Genomic DNA, 18,506 nt, shown 5'->3' with positions numbered 1-18,506 from the left:
TTGCGGACGGAGTCGAAGAGTTGCAGTCGATTAATTTCAAATCAGAGGAGTCGGAATGCCCTGTGGATACAGCATGATTCAGAACATCGTTTGGCCAATACTGACCCCTGAAGGGCTTTGTTTACAGGTATTGCCAAAGCCGTCATGTACCCTAACGCGTTTAAGCGTAAATGTATTCTTTTTTGAAATGAATTCAGTATGCGCATTTTACCGGGCGGCTTTTGGTTTCCGATTATCTTTTCGATTTTACTGACAATTATTTAATACCTTACTTAATTGATTTAAAGTATTGCAATTGATGTGATAAAAATTGATAAATAATTATCAGCAAGTTCAAAATGATAATCGTAATCCACCAAAACCTTGAAAGTCCACCTAAATATGTTTGGTTCAATTTCTGGATTAAATAACGATCTTCCTCAATGTGGGTGTTTTACCCCTCCCCCTCCTCCAACTTCCATACCTTTTGCTAATTAATTGCCGGCGTTGTTCTCAGCCGTACTACCTAAAAGAGTTTCTCTTCAATACCACTTATGGTATTCAGTCGAAAGCCTCACCACACGCTTTTCTATTCGGCCGTTGGTTCTTCCCATCAGCGAGAAAGCATATTTTTCTCAGGCTAAATCAACCCACCGTACTTTCACCGTTGTTGTCGTCGTCGTCGTCGTCGTCACCGTCCATGTAGGCACCACTCTGAGAATTATTTCGAGACCTTGCCGACGTGTAGAAAACTCCGCAATTGATTGATTGTAGGGGCAAGCTTCAGATGATAAGGACTAAGAAGAGCACTTTTATCTAAGTTTTTATTTTCAACTACAAGTAGCGCACCGTGCAACTACATACCGATACCACCCACGAAGAGCTTATCAATCGATCTGCTTCAATACGTCCACAAACTACACGTGACGGAATATGGTTTCCTCCTATGGCCCCGTACCGTTCGCGTTTGCTAGAAGTGCTGATGTTACACTACTTCCTTCCTGCCTTCCGATATTTCCCACGCGAAAAAAAAAAACATCCACCACTGGTTGCTCCCGCACACGGTATCGAATCGATTAACGATTACGCAAAACTCCGATGGTCCGAATAGAACCTTGTCCACCACGTCCACACGATCTATCGCGAGCACCAATGCACTATCAAGTGCACTTTTCCGATTTAGAATCTTCGAAACACAACAGTGATTCTTCTTTTGCCAGATGCAGTTTGCAGCCAGGAAAGCCGTAATCGAAATCGCTTATTTTTCTCACACTGCCAACCCGAACGCGAGGCTCGCATCTGACATCTCCGCACGTGTTTGTTTGTGTTTGTGTCATCGACCGCACTCAATTGGCGTTGACGGCACCGTCGAAAAATCGTCTCTTCTAGAACATATTGACAGTTTCTTATGGGATTTCTCGGTGGAGTGAAAGGATAGTACGAAGTCCGCCTGTTTCACGCACAGTCTGGCGTTTGCTTATGGATTTTACCATAGGAGTAAAGAGCTACAGAGTCGCCGTCAACGCCAATGAGTGTAAACTCACATGGCCCACAGAATTTGTCGTCTCTTTTTTTCCTGCACAGTTCAAACGGATGACGGAGTTTGACGACACATCCCGTCAACCATTCAAACAACGGTAGAAACGAAAGAGATGAGGAATTTGCATTGTCATACCTGTTTGCACATATTGGACAATACGCAGCGGGGCCTGCGCAAGCGTTTGTGCCAACGATCCGTTCAAAAATTTCAACTTCCACAACGAACGGTTCGTTTTCCACCCCCCTCAGTGACGGTTCAGTGACGAATAAATAAAAACTGATCAAATTCAAATTTCAACGACTTTGTTTCAAAAGCTTGAATCTGTCGGCAATTTATTATTCCATCCAATCACAGGAAACACATTTTTTTCACAGCACATCCCCAATAATGTGGTTCAGGTACGCAATCAGCGTACGGCTTCCAAACTGTCAGGAATCCACCCCGGGAGGACCACAACTGACCATGCTGTTCTTCACCTCCTCCAGACCGATGCCCTTGCACTCGCAGAGCTTCTGCAAGAACTCTTGATACTCCTCAAAGTCCAGGGATGATTTGCTGCGAATAAAGGAACAAACACCCGCCCGACATCAACAACAGGTGGCACCGATATAGATTAACAACAAACGCGCACCCCGAACCTACCTGAAGGTGAAAAACGTTACGCCCGTTTCGGTGAGGGTGAAAAAGCGCTTCTCCCCTATCAACCGGGCTTGTTGCATCCAGGCATCGCTTTGGGACAGCAGAATGCGCTTGCCGTCACCCTGGAATGTGTTGGACGTGGGCCGGAACTTGGCGTACGAGGTGAACATCGTTTCCAGTGTGGCCGGAGGTTTTTTGATGGACATTTTAAGTTTCGGACTTTAAATACTGCTAATTTTGAACCAAGGTCAAGAACCGAATTCCTATACTCAATGAACCAGAAAGTTTGACTAATTGATAACAGTTTCGATCGTTGCCATGACGGGCCAAAACAATGATATATAAAAAAAGGGGGACAATCGCATCGGTCACCATACGAGCAGGGATAATAAATAAACAAACAAAGAAGAACAGCTACGTATATATATATTCTTACTGTTGCCAACGGTAAAAGAATGTGAAGGAAGGACTTATGTAGACTCATTGACTTGTAACGAAAAGTATTGTCTCCCTTAACTAACACGAAACGAAAATTAATTATTTTATAAGCCTTATAAGTCCTTATAAGACAAGCCACATAGGTCCTATTTGCATAAACGGTATGTGTGATCATTTATACATTTCATTGGACACATGATCTTCATTAACTTTTTGGCAAGGCGTCTGCTTATTAGTTGACTTATACCAAATATGTCATATTAACAATATGATCCATTCATGCCTTTTCCAAATGTTGCAATGGCGACCCACAAAATATTGCTTCACGCACCATCTTTATCTCCAGATTTTTGGCGAAAATTTGAGGATTTACAAACCAGGGTTTTGAAGACTTACTCAGCTATACTGAAGCATGTTCAAAGCGGTAATGATAATCGAACGTTTTTTATTAATTTAATTAAATTGAAAACTATTTATAGTTACTCTCAGAACACTTGGGATTATGCGTCTGAAAAATCCAAGTCGTGGAATGAAGCGGACAAGAAATGGCACTGATGACAACAATCCACTAAGTGGCATCGTTGAATGGATCCAGGTAACTATTCACATTTGTGTTTTCAAAAATGTTCTCATTATTACTGGATTTTGTTCCATTTCTATGGCTTTACTCAATTATGAAGTACCTACCTATTTTTATATTTTTCCAGCATGATGAACCGATCCCGATCGTCAAAAGCGACAACCCCATACTCTACATGAGAGGAAATTTTCCGGAGGACAACTCTGATGCAGTAATTTCATGGAAAGGCATCACCATCCCCATCAACAAAGATTTTTCATATAGTTTTGAGTTGCTCTGCCAATCCATTGTGATTTTGAAAGCTGGAATTAAGCCAACTGACAAGCAGTTTTTTGTCTTTTTAATGGCGACGATGATGGGAGTCAACACCCTCACCACTACGGGCGAAAAATTCCTTATTAAGGTTCAATTTACCTTGATGCATTTTTAAAAAAATCAAACGCAGTTTTTTTCGGCGCATTAGTTTAGATTGCAAAAAGCTCGCGTCATTTTGTGTAAAATGTCAAAAGGAATCGAATAGTGCGAGCTTTTTGCAATCTGAAATAATGCGCCGGAAAAAACTGCTTTTGAAATTTTCCAAAAACCATCAAAGTAAATTGAACCTTAACTTGGAATAGCTCAACAATTGAGCGCTGCTACTACATACCTACACATAAACATGTACACTGCTGCATAAATGCAGTAACAATAAAAACTAAAAAAAAGCCCGAAAATTTGTTGTTTTGTCTTCTCGAAATCGTATTTTAATTCACCGATAAATCAGCCGTTTTGAATAATTTACTGACTTTATCGTCAAAAAAACAAAAAAAAAAAACAATGCTGAAAAACTCAGCAATAATAAGGTAAACAAACAAATTACTGAAAAAGTCAGTAGTTCCTTACTGACTAAACCGGCACTTTTTGACAGTTCACGGTTTGTGCTATTTACGGAGTTTTCAGTAACGGCAAAACACTTGTGGCTTGATTACTGAAAACTCAGCTGTTTAAAAACCCAGTAAAATTTTACTGACGTCGGTAATATAAACTCTGTGTGTGTAGCGTTGAAAAAGGTCAGCAACAATCATTCAATTACAATCGAGGGGTGCGAATATAGCACTTATTACAAAAGTAAGAGTCAAATTATTTTCATTAATTACATTGTGTATATTACTTTAAAATTTGTCTGACATGTCACTGTTGTCATCAAATAAAATAAAATGCTGAAATACATTCATTTGAAATATCAAACAAATTTTCATTTGGTTTACCCCTCGTAACGATAAACAAATACAATGGTAGCCTTTTCGGCCACAGAGGTGCTTTCATCGCTGAAAATTCGGTTCACCAGCTAAGCGAAAGAGTGGATCATATTGTTAATATAATATATTTGCTTATACATTTGATGAATAATCAGCAACAGAAATTTGTCAAAATGTATAAGGGGATTTCTATCCGTGAAATCAGTAAAGACGGTATAGAGACAGGGCTATAAAGCAATCCCAATTAACATTGAAAGCAGAATAAGGGCTCATTCAAGCAAAAATATGCTTCTTCAGCTAAAAAAAATATTATTCAGCTCTTAATCAGTTAAAACTGTTTGTTGGGAGATCATGTTGGAGGTGGTGGGCATGATTTACGGTTTGATTGGGAACATTTTCAGGTTGTAAAACCGTTCATAGGGTATTGTTGTGCTTGTGACACAATAAATATCAGTTTGTAAGCTTTCTATGGTTTTTGGACAATTTATCCAGCTTTCCATGCTCGGTAATGGCGGCCTGTTTGTATGAATAAATGTATCCTTCACTGTGCTTTTTGACACTATCCTGATGTTCGAATTTCAACCCCTTCCCTTTCCCTCTCCCAGGAACTGTAGAAAATGGAACAACATACGACCTCCAGTTAGTGTCAAAAAGCACAGTGAAGGATACATTTATTCATACAAACAGGCCGCCATTACCGAGCATAGAAAGCTGGATAAATTTCGGACAGTTTGACTCGCGTTGGCTTAATTTAGATGTACGAAATAGGCGAGTCCAATAGATCCTAAGGGATCGTTTCAGTCTCTGGTGGTGAATAAGGGAACCAAACTCGGAACCAAATGAGTGATAAGGGCTGAAATTTTCGCCGAGAGCATACGAAGAGGAAAATGTTTTTACTTTTTCTGATTAATTTATCTATCGCAGGTGCTTGTAATCATCATCCACATGGAATATTTTGTTTTCGGTATCGATTTTGCAATAATCCGGCTGGTGCTTCCACATATTTTTGTTAAGAAAAGTGAAGATTTATAAAACTACCCCAGCTGTTATGATCTTCAGGATTTTTAATGTGGTTTTATTTCAACTGTAAATCCGTTCAAATATGTGAAAAATAATAAAATAAGACCCCTCCTGATGGAAATATGCAAGATACGCATAACGTCATGCGTTTATTTGAGATGTAAAAATTGTAATTTTGATGTAAACAAACAGTTTGGTTGACGTTTCCTTTCATAATCACCCAGCGCACTCTACATTGGTGGTGCATAGAAACAGCCTATTGGCAAATCAAAGTTGGCACTCGTGGAGAATAGAAGTACTATGAGAGTGATGATGATTTCAAAATTGTACACGTTGAGGTATACGAGTGCAATCTTAAAATGCTTTTATTTTGCAAATGGAGCATTTTAGTAGAAAACTTAAGGACTACTCAATAGAAATATAAAATAGAAAAAAATAAATTCTGTTGAGATTTTTGGGCATATACATAGATTTCAGCTTTTCTACCACTGTAGCAGCAGAATAAAATAAAATTCTACATTTGCAAAATAAAAGCATTTTAAGATTGCATTTGTAGACCTCCCCATCGAAAATTTTGAAACCATCATCACTTTCATAGTTCTTCTATTCTCCATGAGTGCCAAATTTGATTTGCCAATCGACTTTGTTCATTTGTCAATTCACCGAAAATTCCCATAAGAAACTGGAAGAGCAAATTTTTCGACGGTGCCGTCAATGCCAATTTTCTAGTAATTTTCAGCAATCAGACTTTCAGCAAAACGTCACTTTCATCGTTCAAGTCTTGCTTCTTGCCTTTGTTTACATCCTCTGAACACCGCTCACAAATTGGCGCCTTTTTTTTCCCAGAGAAAAAATTAGAACAATTTAAACTCGTTAATGTACGTTCAGACCTCGGTTCAGACTACAGAGTTATAACAACAATCAATACGAAACTAACGATTTTAAATTGGCTCACTACTTGACTAGCCTATTGGTCCCAAGCAAACGATTAACGTATCCCATTCTAGTCGAAATTCTAGTACTACGCAATGTTTGTTTTGATTCGCTATGAAAGTTTGACAGATAAAATGAGGGGTTATTGGTTTTTCCTATGTTTCGAGGGGTGAATCGATTAGCTTGGGACCGAAGAGAGTACCAGAGCTGAGCCAAAAAGTTGAGCACGTTATTTCGGGACCTTCTAGTCTTAGAGTTACCTCTATGGCAGAATACCTAACTTTAGATTGGCCCACCTTTAAAAAATGAGCACCAATCATGTTTGGCAGTCCGAATGACCAAAGTAACAATCATGTACCCATCATTTCAAACTGTACATTGCACAATTTTCGACCTATGATTATCTTATAGCGAATTCGTTTATTATCGGGATTGGAACCAGTTCCAACCCAGTGAGAAACCGAACTTTTTGTCAGTGCGAACCTCAACCTGAGCTAGGTTTTAAAAACAAACGAGCAAACTGACGTTTGTCAGAAAACAAGCAGACCCAATCTTGATACCCGATCCAGGTTGGAACTGAATAATAAACGAATTCGCTATTAGTAAAATTGGATGGGTGTTTTTGTATCACATACAATGATAAAAGAGCAATAGTTTGTATCGCTCAACTCGATTTGTTTACATTTGTCACTTTAGGACCTTTTGAAATGTGACGCGAGATTTTTGACACTATTAGGCATCCGATCTGTCATCGTGACATTTTCTGGACTGGCATCCCTGCCGAACTGTCATCGCGTTTGCTTTTGTGTTGCGATGCGAAGAAAAGCGGTGTTGGTGTGAGTGCGTTATTGCGTTTGGTTGGCTGTTGGTTTGGTTGGATGGATTGCGAACATTAACCTGCCCTCTGCCTGCCTGCCTGCCTTTACGGACCTTTTTTTTTTTGAGTGTGATCTCCTCTTTTGACTGGTCCTCTTGTGTGGTGTGGTGAAAGAAAGGAAGAATTTTTGGTACGAAATTTGCGGAAAAGTGACTCGAATTTGTCGTATTTCGATCGGGTACAACCTGTGCCGTCCCCGGGAAACGGAAACCAGTGTCGGGAGTGTGTGGACTGGCGAGCGCGACGACGACGACGGACGGCTTCCGGATCGTTGAGCGTGTGGGTTCGAGTTTTGTATTTTGATTTTCTTGTTCGTCCCGTTCCGTGCGGATTCAGCGTAAAATTGCTGCGTGTTTTTCCTCTTTTACACGGTTTTCTTCTTTCGCTTAGCTGTAGTGTTACGTTGTTTTTTTTTTTTGTGTTTAACCTTTGGATCGTCTCCTATTGTTTTGTTCGGCGGCGGTAGTGTTTTCGTTTCTCCGATCGATTAATCGGATTTAGGTGAAGAGACTCGAATAGTAAAAGTGTGTGCAACGGAGAGATCCCTGGAAAATTTGATAAGAACGCTCCCTGGTGCTACTGGGAAAGAGCTTCGGCATCCAATGTGAATTGTTGTTTCAAAGACGAAGAGGCTGGATTTTTTATCTGTGTGTGACAAGAGAGACACTGGAAGGAACAAACAAGCAGCCAAGATGTTCAATGGTAAGTGTTCTTTGTGGGGAAACAATCTGCTTGTATACTTGTAGGGAGTGTCCCCCGAGCGGCGCTGAAGTCAGAACCTGTGCTGAGCGGCTTAGGGGGTTGAGCAGGAGGAAGCAAGGAAGCCTTGATAAAAGTTCGAATGACCCATTTTCCTCTTTCGCTACCAGCAAGATAAGTATAATATTATTAGCTAAACCTTCAATTTCGAAGGCTGTAGACTTTTTTTTTGCGTCTCTTGATGCTTTTTTTTTGTTTTTTTGTTGCTGTTGTTGCTTTTTTGCCTGTTTGCTTTCTTACTCTAAGTCGCAGCAAATCGAGTCGAGGCTGGTTCGGGTTCGATTTGCTGCAAAATTTATTCCTTCTGCTGTCGAGCGAAACTGTGGTTGTTTAAATGACTGTATGTACAGGAGGCTCTTGGTTGCGTGTGTGCAGCAGACTGATAAGGAAAGAATTTCAATATCATTTCAGGATTGTAATCGTCCGGTCCAATCGTGGTAGGATTGATAACGGATGATATGAGTTCCTAAAAAATAAAATGCGGATCGATAATATTCAGTTGACCCGCATCGCTCTTTTCGGCATCTTGACCATTAGCCATTGAATATTTTTGCTGTCTTTGCAACGACAATAATTTTCAGTGCAAGTGCATCGATTGGACCACTTCCGGGTTCATTTTCTTTATATTTACAGCCTTTGGATTCTGAATTCTGGAAAGTTTGATAGCCTTAGGGAGTTTAAGGGATTTACACTTCAAAGATGATCAGGATATATATCATGGGAAAATCAAAGAAGGATAAGCGGTCAAAAAGGAAATCTAAGAGAAATTCAGGGAACTTTAGTTCAATCAAGGGAACCTCAGAAACAAAAACCCAAGGAGACAGCAGAGAAGGTAAGAAGCTTTTCAGTGAAATTCCGGAAAACCTCAAAAAGATTCCATGATCCTGAGAGGGGTTAAGAAAGGAGTATTTCAACGGGAACCTCAGAAAAGCCCAGGACAACGTCATCGAAGTTCAGAAAAACCATAGAGATGTTATTCGTGCTTAAGAGGTTCAGGAAACTTAAGAGAAGTTTTGAGAACCTCTAATAAATTCGAAGAACTTCAGAGCAATTCGTCTAAACCTAAGAGAATTGTTTGCAACATTGTTCATTTAATGTGGTACATGATGTATTACACAGAATTTCAGAGAGATCAACAAAATCTCAAGGATTATTACAGAAATTTAGAGAACTTCAGAATTAACGAGACTTCAGAATACAGGAACACAGTGAATTTTACAAATGTTCAAAGAAGCTCATCTAACTTCAAAGAAGTTCACGGAACACCAGAGAAGCTCACTTAACACCTCGCATAAAACAGAGAATATTACAGAAATTTAGGAGATATGAAATATGCTCAGAGAAGTTCACAGAACTTCAGAGATGCCTTGAATTCAAAAGGAAACTTCGTAAACTTATCGAAAATTTCGTTATATCTATCGGAAATTCCATGAACTTCTCCGATGTTCCGTGAATAGTGCTTAGTTGCCGCCGTAGTTCTAGTAGTAATTCGTGCCCTATCGTTTAACCCGGGTTTTCTAAAAAAAATCAATTCAGTGTCAACATTTCAAAGGGGCGTAATTGCTTTTGTAAACAATTGCTTTAGCCGTCGATTTCTCGTAAATTAAAGCTCACCCCTCCAAATGAACAATTCCAGTTGGTAGAGGATACATTCTTCTACCTGTTGAAGTCATTGATTTTCATGTGTGAGCATTTATTCGCGAGAAATCGACGGTTAAAGCCATTGTTTACAAAAGCAATTACGCCCCTTTGAAATGTTGACACTGAATTCATGGAACTTCAGAGAACTGCAAAGATAACAGTGGCGTCGCGTAACCTCACTTTTTACCTGTTCAACAACTTTGAAAACGTTATTTACGGTCATGTTTACATTCAAATCAGTTTCAAAAGGCACAAGGTTTTCTAGTTTCACTAATTTGTATCCATTTGATCCAATATTGTTTTGTTTGGTTACGTGTTGAGAGTTGTTGAACAGGTAGATTGAGGTTAGGGTGACGCCACTGAAAGATAAGTAGACCACAGGATTGCTGAAGGTCCGCAGGAGTTCTAGAAAAAGTACCCAAGAATTCTAAAATAATTCAATATGACTTCTAGAGGAAGTCCACAAAAATTCCGGGGGAAGTCCTCAGTACTTTCCATAAGGAATAGCAATAGGACTTCTAGAAGAGGTTCTCAGGACTTTGAATGATTATAGATCATTCTGCTATGTTGGAAAAATCTATTTGATTTTATAAACAGTTGTTGAGTTTCAACTAAGTTTACCGAACTTCTTCGAAGTTCCCTGAAATTTGACATAGTTCTCAGCATTTCTATGAAATTTCTCTTTAGCTAAACTTCTACAAAGTTCGCTGAACTACATTTTTTTCAAAGTTGACGTTCTGCAAAATTCCTAGAAGTTCTGTGTAATTTCCTAAACTTCTATGGAATTCGCTGAACCTATTCTAAGTTCATTAAGCTTGAACAAAGAAGCATGAAGTTAAAAGAAGGTCCCCGAATTTTTCTGAAGTTCCCTGAAATTAAAGGGCGTCCCACATCAAATTGCATCACGGAAAAAAAACGCTGTGGAAAATTACCTAGTTGACCGATTCTTTTCAAACTTTCAGACAATAAAATATAACCCATTAGTAAGCTTTTGACATATTTATTTCATTCAACTTCAATACCATAACCGTACTCTCGCACCTTACGCTTAACTCCACTCATTAGGTTCTGTACAACATCCTCAGATGTCTTCCTCAGATTTGACCTCCTTGGGATGCTTCCGTAGTGCCTGCTTCATAATAGCCCAGTATTTTTCGATGGGCCTTAGTTCCGGTGCGTTGTGAGGGTTTATGTCCTTGGGTACGAAAGTGACCCCCGTTGGCTTCGTACCACTCCAGGACAGCATTTGAATAGTGGCACGAAGCTAGATCCGGCCAGAAGATCGTAGGGCCCTCGTGTTTCTTCAACAGAGGAAGCAGATGCTTCTGTAGACACTCCTTGAGGTAGATCTTCACGTTTACAGTCCCGGTAGTCACGAACGGCGCACTCCGTTTGCCACGAGCAGATCGCTTGCCAAATCATGTATTTCTTGGCAAACTTTGAAAGTTTCTGCTTCCTCCGGAACATCAAACTTGTGCTGGGCGATAAAGAACAGTAGCCCCGGAAGTTGCCGGAAGTCCGCCTTGACGTAAGTCTCATCACCCATGATGAGACAATGAGGCTTCGTCAGCATCTGGGTGTACAGTTTCCGGGCTCGTGACTTCCCCACCGTATTTTGCCATTCGTCACGATTTGGAGCCTTCAGCACTTTGTACGTATGTAGTCCCTACCGGTCCTTAGTTCTATGAACGAAAGACTTGGACAGATTCAACTTTTTGGCCATATCCCTGACCGAAGCACGCTTGTGATCCTGATCACTAATATAACATCCATTCTGACCGCATTTCTCCTTCCGTTCGATGCTCAGAGTTTCTTACTAACGTTTAATCACACGATTCACCGTTGACTGCACGATTACGAGTTGTTTTCCTTTGTCCCGATCAGAGAGTTGAGGATTTTCCAGGTGCTTGCGCAAAATCAATTCGCGACGTTGCTTTTCGGGTGACGCCATTTTTTCCAACTTCCGAAAAACTGACAGCGGTAAAAATACAGTGTAAACAATACACTCTAAACTACTTCTACCCTAATTTTCAGGAGAAAATACCCAATGGGTAATTTTCTACAGCGTTTTTTTCCGTGATGCAATTTGATGTGGGACATCCTTTAAACAAAGTTCCCGCTCCTAAGAAGTTTTCCGACTTTTACAAACTTCTCTTAATTGCTACGAAGTGCTCTGAAGCACTGCGAAGTTTTCCGAACTTTATCGAAGTTCCCGGAATTACTATGAAATTCGCCAAACTTCTAAAAAAAAAAAATGATGCTGTTCTACAAAGTTATTTGCTGATCTCCTACCAAATTTACTGCACTTCTAGTAAGTTTTGTGATACTCTGCAAATTTCTCAAAGTTCTACGAAGTTTCATGAAGATCTACGAAGTTCCTTAAAGCTCTACAACGTTCCCTGAATGTTTACCAAGTTCACCCAAATCAAACGATGATGTCTTAACTTCTGCAGTGGCTCAGTTTTGTAAATCTCAAATACTGAAAACTTTTCCCCACTCTCAAATTTGGAAAGTAGTGGTGAAGACATTGCTTCGATCTCGTTGAAGATTTATTCAAAATACATCTGGCATCCCTGGTGATAAGATCCAATCGGTAGCTAACTACAACATACATGCACTAGCTGGAAGTATGTAATCGTGAAGAATAAGTTTCAGATAAGATATGACCACTGGTAATTTGCCTATCTTCTAAAGAGTGTATTCGATAAAAATGGCACACACACACATTATCACCTGTAACTTTATTCCGAATAACTTTAAATTTTCAGAGACGATTCTTTAGAGAGTACTGAACAAGGTAAAAATATGGCACTATCCAAATACGAGCTTTCAATCAAGAAAACAAAATGTTGTCTTGGGAATTTTGTACACTGGTAAAATACTACATGTTGCTAATTTATACTTATTGTTTTCATTCCTTGTTAAATTTACTAACGGATTATGAATGTTTGCCGTAAAAGTTGACTTTTCATTTGTTTTGACAAACCCAGATTTTGTATGTCAAAAAGAGCCGAAATTTTGAAGTGCAATTTCTGACCAACTGCACAATATTTGCCCAAAAAATAGTTTGGTTCCTTGAGACAATAGCACTAAATGACGTTATGGACTAAACAACCTTCACTGAAAGTTTCAAGTCATTTGGTATAACAGTTAAAAATCACAGCTGAATAGACCCTTTAGATAAGCTTTCCTTTCCATTCGCACCATGAGTCATCAGATTGTGTGTGATATTTCGTGGAATACATCGCGGTTGCTACCTTCCTTATCTTACGCATCGCATCATTAAGTCGACACACTGTTATTTAATGTTTGGCGCAGTGTTGTCAGATTTGTTTAAACATCTACACGGAGATGAAAAACAACCCAAAATTAAGTACTTTTCCCTCAATTCTGGGGCTCAGCCCAATAACCCAAATTTGAGTAAATCGCATATAGTAGTTTCCATTTAACACCAGCAAAAAAAATTGCCTACTCTTAAGTATATTCTACCCAAAATTAAGTTTAATTCACGCAAATTTGAGAATATGCAATTTACTCAAAAGTAACTTATTGGGCTGAACTATATCGTTGGGTCGAATCTCTCGTTCCTTTTTTGACAACAATAACGAGTGCAAGTGAGAGGCTGAAGTCAATATTAAGTAAAAAGAACTCAAATTTTGGGTAGTATTTTTTCTCCGTGTAGAACTACTGGACTAGAGCTGCACCGAATAGTGATATTGGGCCTGGTATTTGGTGTTTATATGTGGAGTTTTGCTGATATTCGGCCATTTTCTTACAAATGAGTGGCCGACAAAACGATGGAGTGAAATTTTGTTAGCTCAAAGCCAGGGCTGGTAGCAGGTCACTTTTTAATGACTTGGTCACTATTTTGAAGCCAGTCACTAAAAAGTCACTTTTTACACCAAAAATATTAACAAAATGTTTAAATTGGGTACTTAGCACTAAGAAAGTCTACAGTAGTTTTGACAAAATATACATATCATTTAAAAAATTTAATTTTTTTTACCAGGGTGACCAGTAAACCGCAAAACTTTAGAACACCAGGAAAACTATTGGGAAATGCCTTCAATTTCGATTAAAAATCGGAGAAATTATATCTCCTTTCTCAGAAAATAAATTGTAAACCTTGGAAACTTTCCAAAGGTATTTGCTTGTTATAGATTTTCAAAAGGATGATTAAAAACTTTAAAAAATACAAAGTAAATTTTAAGAGAATTTTAAAGGATTCTAGGGATGACACCAAGATTTGTCAGAGAAGAATACCAAAGTACAGACTACGAAAGTCACATGTAAAATTAAGTGCTCTGAGGGTCGATTTCGTCATCTCCACTTAAATCTTAAACCTATATAGTTAAACTTGGCTTAACACATACGAGTGTCGCTTTTGATTATTGTTTAAATTATTAGAGACGCAAAATTCAGCTTCGAAACAATTTTGGAAAGAATTCCAATATTATTGAGAGTGCATTTTAACGAGAGTTCTGAGAAGAATTCTATGATAATTGGATGAGGATTCTAGGTCCAATTCTAATAAGAATTCAAAATTAGTTCTGAAATTTTGCTCTGATGAAAATTCCATGAAAATCCCGTGAACTCCAAAGATGGTCTTGCGGATAGTTCTAAAAGAATTCTGGGGTGATTTGTGACGATACTTCCGAGAGAATTCTAAAGAGTTCGAAATAAATTCCAATTGAATCGAATTTTGAGGATTCAATCCCAAAGGAATTCTGAGAAGAGTTTCAAAGTTTGTGATGGATTTTTGTTTTGAGAATTCTAAGGAAAAAAACTATGGGGATTCTGAGGAGAATACGAATTGAATGCAAGGGAGAAGTCCAAGTTTATTCTAAGCAGAAATTTCTGAGGTTAATTGTATGTAAATTCTAAGGATGGATTTATGGAAGGAGCCTCCAGGGAGTTCCTAGAAGAATCAATTAAAAATCGAAAATAATCTGCTTTAACTAATCATGTGTTATTACTACATGCGTGAATTTAACGATTTACATAGTCGGAGATGCTTATCGTCAAATATCAGACTTGAAGTGGAAATTTCATATGATCGATTGGGAGATTCAATTATAGAGTAGATAGTTCCATTATAGTACGGCAGTGTGAAAATTGTATATACAGTCAAGATTCCTATAGTAGGGATTCGTTTTTGCCGGATTCCTATAGTACGGTCGATCCGGCATTAACGAACTAATTGGGACCAAACACTGATTGTACGGCAATTTGAAGAGATAACTTCCTGATGTCTTTGGAGAAGTTGTTAAGCAGATAGTTGGTCACCTGTTGGAAATCCCAGGTCAGTTCCCGGTAAGTCACAAGACTGGTCCTGTGGAAGATCCGGAACATCTGTGAAAGTGGTCATTTTATGAAACTGATCCTAGAGCTCTGCGGTTTTTTCGAAACCACTCATAGACGTCTTATCACAATGAAATCAGAGTTGTGACCAGAAAATAGACCCTGGGGACTATGCGATGGTCCTCCGGAAGATCCGGAACATCTGTAAAAATGGTCAATTAAACCATATGACTTTCCGGATGCAAAGTTTTTCCAAAAGGTGGTCATCTTGTTGATATTTTTTCAGAAGACACCAGGAAGTTATTTCTTCAAATTACCCTACAATAAGAGTTTGTCCTCAATAAGCTTAAATCCCATATGGTACGTGTATTCGTTAATACCGGTTCCTATAGTGCGGTCCCTATTAACCGTACTATAGTAATCTTGACCACTTTTACGGATGTTCCGGATCTTCCGGTCTCCAGAGTCCATAAAGGGTGATACGGTCAAAATTTGGTCAAGGGTAAACGCGTGTAAATCGGTGAAATCGTTTATTTAAAAAATCAAATTAAATTTCTTTTTCAAGTTCAATTAGTATAAAATTCAGGAAAAATATTCAGTTAGGCTTCCGCTTTTCCAAATCCGAATTGCCGGGCCTTACGCTTGATCCCTGCCATCAGATTTTGTACAGCCACCTTGTCCACCTTCTTCGCCGCAGAAAGCCAGTTTGCCTTGAACTGCTGCTCGCCCTTAGCAGTTTTTTTTGGTCTTCTTTAGGTTCCGCTTGACAATAGCCCAGTATTTCTCAATTAGGCGGAGCTCTGGCGTGTTGGGAGGGTTCTTGTCCTTGGGAACCACCTGCACGTTGTTGGCGGCGTACCACTCCATGGCCTTTTTACCGTAATGGCAAGATGCCAAATCCGGCCAAAACAGTACGGAACAACCGTGTTTCTTCAGGAAAGGCAGCAGACGTTTATTCAAACACTCTTTCACGTAAATTTCTTGGTTGACAGTCCCGGAAGCTATGAAAATGCTGCTTTTCAAGCCACAGGTACAGATGGCTTGCCAAACCAGATATTTCTTTGCGAACTTTGACAGTTTCATGTGCTTGAAAACATCTGCTACCTTTCCCTTTCCTTTCCTCGGAGAGAGAGGTTAGGGTTTCGCTTGAAACTACCGGCAACTCTCTTTGTCGTCTCACCGGCTTCCGGTTTTCGATTTCCCCCCGATCCAGACTTCCTGGCTGTCGACAAACGTTCCCCAAACACTTTAATTACATTTGTAACGGTTGATTTGGCAACTTTTAGCGATTTTGAACTTTGCGTGCGAGTAGCTCGGATTTTCGCGATGCGCGAGCAAAATTTTGATACGCTGCTCTTCTTGCTTGGACGGCATTTTGACAACTGAAGAGTGAATTCCAAAATCAAAATAGGAGCAACATTCTACACACACACACACACCTTCAAAATGAGGGGTGTTCAGGTTTTTTAAATGCAAAATTGGAAGAAATACGTCAAGTTGATATTGACCAAATTTTGACCGTATCACCACAGACAAACAGACGTAACTCTTCATTGTGTATCTTCGTTCATGCATTTAACGGTTGATTTGAATATTATCAGTTCCGCGAACTACTCGCCGCAGCGCTGGCATCGGATCACTTTGACGTTTCTATATATTCTATAGAAGTTTTATGCAATATTGTTTACGAGTTAGCGAGCAAGCTTGTTTTCCGCGAGAAGCCAGATAGATGTCGCTACTGAGGTTATATGTTTTGAGATACTATGTTTTCAAGAACAAGTTTTTCAAAGAGTTACGTCTGTTTGTCTGTGGTATCACCCTTTATTCCAGTAACAACTCCGAATTCATTCTGATAAGATGTCTAGGAATGATTTTGAAAAATTTGCTGTGCTCTAGGATCAGATTCATGAATTGACCACTCGTACGGATGTTCCTGATCTTCCAGTGGACCATCCCGTGGTCTCCAGAGTCCATATTCCAGTCACAACTCCAAATTCATTTTGATAAGATGTCTAGGAGTGATTTTGAAAAATCTGCTGAGCTCTAGGATCAGATTCATGAATTGACCACTCATACGGATGTTCCTGATCTTCCGGTGTACAATCCCGTGGTCCTCTGGGTCCATATTCAGGTCACATCTCCGAATTCATTCTGATAAGATGTCTAGGAGTGACTTTGAAAAATCTGCCGAGCTCTAGGATCAGATTCATGAATTGACAACTTTTACGGATGTTCCGGATCTTCCGGTGGACCATCCCGTGGTCTCCAGAGTCCATATTACAGTCACAACTCCAAATTCATTCTAATAAGATGTCTAGGAGTGATTTTGAAAAATCTGCTGAGCTCTAGGATCAGATTCATGAATTGACCACTCGTACGGATGTTCCTGATCTTCCAGTGGACCATCCCGTGGTCTCCAGAGTCCATATTCCAGTCACAACTCCAAACTCATTTTGATAAGATGTCTAGGAGTGATTTTGAAAAATCTGCTGAGCTCTAGGATCAGATTCATGAATTGACCACTCATACGGATGTTCCTGATCTTCCGGTGTACAATCCCGTGGTCCTCTGGGTCCATATTCAGGTCACATCTCCGAATTCATTCTGATAAGATGTCTAGGAGTGATTTTGAAAAATCTGCCGAGCTCTAGGATCAGATTCATGAATTGACAACTTTTACGGATGTTCCGGATCTTCCAGTGGACCATCCCGTGGTCTCCAGAGTCCATATTACAGTCACAACTCCAAATTCATTCTAATAAGATGTCTAGGAGTGATTTTGAAAAATCTGCTGAGCTCTAGGATCAGATTCATGAATTGACCACTCGTACGGATGTTCCTGATCTTCCGGTGTACAATTCCGTGGTTATCTGGGTCCATATTCAGGTCACAACTCCATGAGCGGTTTCGAAAAAACCGCGGAGCTCTAGGAATTGAATTGACCACTTTTACGGATTTTCCGGGTCGTCCAGAGGATCAGGCTCGTGACTTTCCGGATGCTAAATGTTCCCAAAAGGTGGCAAATTTTCCGTTTAATAACTTTTCAGAAGACACCAGGAAGTTATCTCTTCAAATTACCCTACAATAAGCGTTTGTCCCCAATTAGCTTTAATCTCATAACTGTTTTATAGGAATCTTGACTGTACAAAGAAGAATGCGAGCAAAGGACAATTTTGAGGAAGGTACGAATCGGGTAGTTGTTTACGTCAGATTTGAGTGTGAAACAATCGATATAACTGTTTCCGCACATCGGAGGTACATGAGCAAATCGGCGATCATCCCTTTTGCCAGTGGTGGCAGGGGGAAACACCCCTCACCATCCCTCATTAACGCATGACTTTGGTAAAGGAGATGCTCTACCCAATTCGTACCTTCCTTAAAATTGTCCCTTGTTCACTTTCTACTTTCTATATGTAAATTTCACACTGCCACACTATAACGGAAAGGAAATAATCTATTTCCAAGAATTTTGTTGATTGTTCTGCAAACAATTTCAAGACTGCAATATTATGTTTTTTTTTTGTTTATTGATTTATTTGATAAGGCTCAAACGAATTAACT

At 39.4% G+C, this 18,506-nt stretch overlaps 3 protein-coding genes across 5 annotated transcripts in view; 1 reads left to right on the top strand and 2 right to left on the bottom strand.

The window, feature by feature from the left end:
• foi (fear-of-intimacy) overlaps window positions 1-1,244 on the bottom strand; it is a 118,621-nt gene extending 117,377 nt beyond the window's left edge. Inside the window, exon 1 of one of the 3 annotated variants that reach the window (XM_065230437.1) lies at window positions 713-1,244. The gene's annotated coding sequence lies outside the window, so the exon portion shown is untranslated. The remainder of the gene's footprint in view (window positions 1-712) is intronic. The other 2 variants (XM_065230438.1, XM_065230439.1) reach the window with 2 other exon arrangements.
• Window positions 1,245-1,891: 647 nt separating this feature from the next.
• LOC135708579 (uncharacterized) lies at window positions 1,892-2,410 on the bottom strand. Its single transcript, XM_065230684.1, has 2 exons — window positions 2,162-2,410; window positions 1,892-2,074 (listed from the first exon to the last, which is right to left on the bottom strand). The coding sequence occupies exons 1-2, from the start codon at window positions 2,362-2,364 to the stop codon at window positions 1,948-1,950; spliced, it is 330 nt and encodes a 109-aa protein (XP_065086756.1). The 5' UTR covers window positions 2,365-2,410; the 3' UTR covers window positions 1,892-1,947.
• A 4,871-nt stretch (window positions 2,411-7,281) lies between these two features.
• Window positions 7,282-18,506, top strand: part of LOC135708336 (serine/threonine-protein phosphatase 4 regulatory subunit 1-like) — a 529,117-nt gene continuing 517,892 nt past the window's right edge. The window contains exon 1 of the mRNA XM_065230381.1: window positions 7,282-7,946. Within this exon, the coding sequence (XP_065086453.1) occupies window positions 7,937-7,946 (10 nt within the window). The 5' untranslated portion in view covers window positions 7,282-7,936. The remainder of the gene's footprint in view (window positions 7,947-18,506) is intronic.

This window comes from Ochlerotatus camptorhynchus, unplaced genomic scaffold (genome assembly GCF_037179485.1).
Source record: "Ochlerotatus camptorhynchus isolate MF236.1 unplaced genomic scaffold, CSIRO-AGI_Acam_v1.1 ptg000330l, whole genome shotgun sequence".
NCBI classification, from domain to species: Eukaryota; Metazoa; Arthropoda; class Insecta; order Diptera; family Culicidae; genus Ochlerotatus; species Ochlerotatus camptorhynchus.
The sequence above is the reverse complement of the archived record's forward strand: the minus strand, read 5'-3'. Positions and strand labels throughout refer to the sequence as shown.

Excerpts from the sequence above, each read along its gene's own strand:
- LOC135708579 (XM_065230684.1), bottom strand. The coding sequence starts at position 2,364 with ATGTCCATCAAAAAACCTCCGGCCACACTGGAAACGATGTTCACCTCG. Across the intron at positions 2,075-2,161 it reads GTAACGTTTTTCACCTTCAG|CAAATCATCCCTGGACTTTG; the intron begins GTAGGTTCGGGG and ends CTTTATTCGCAG.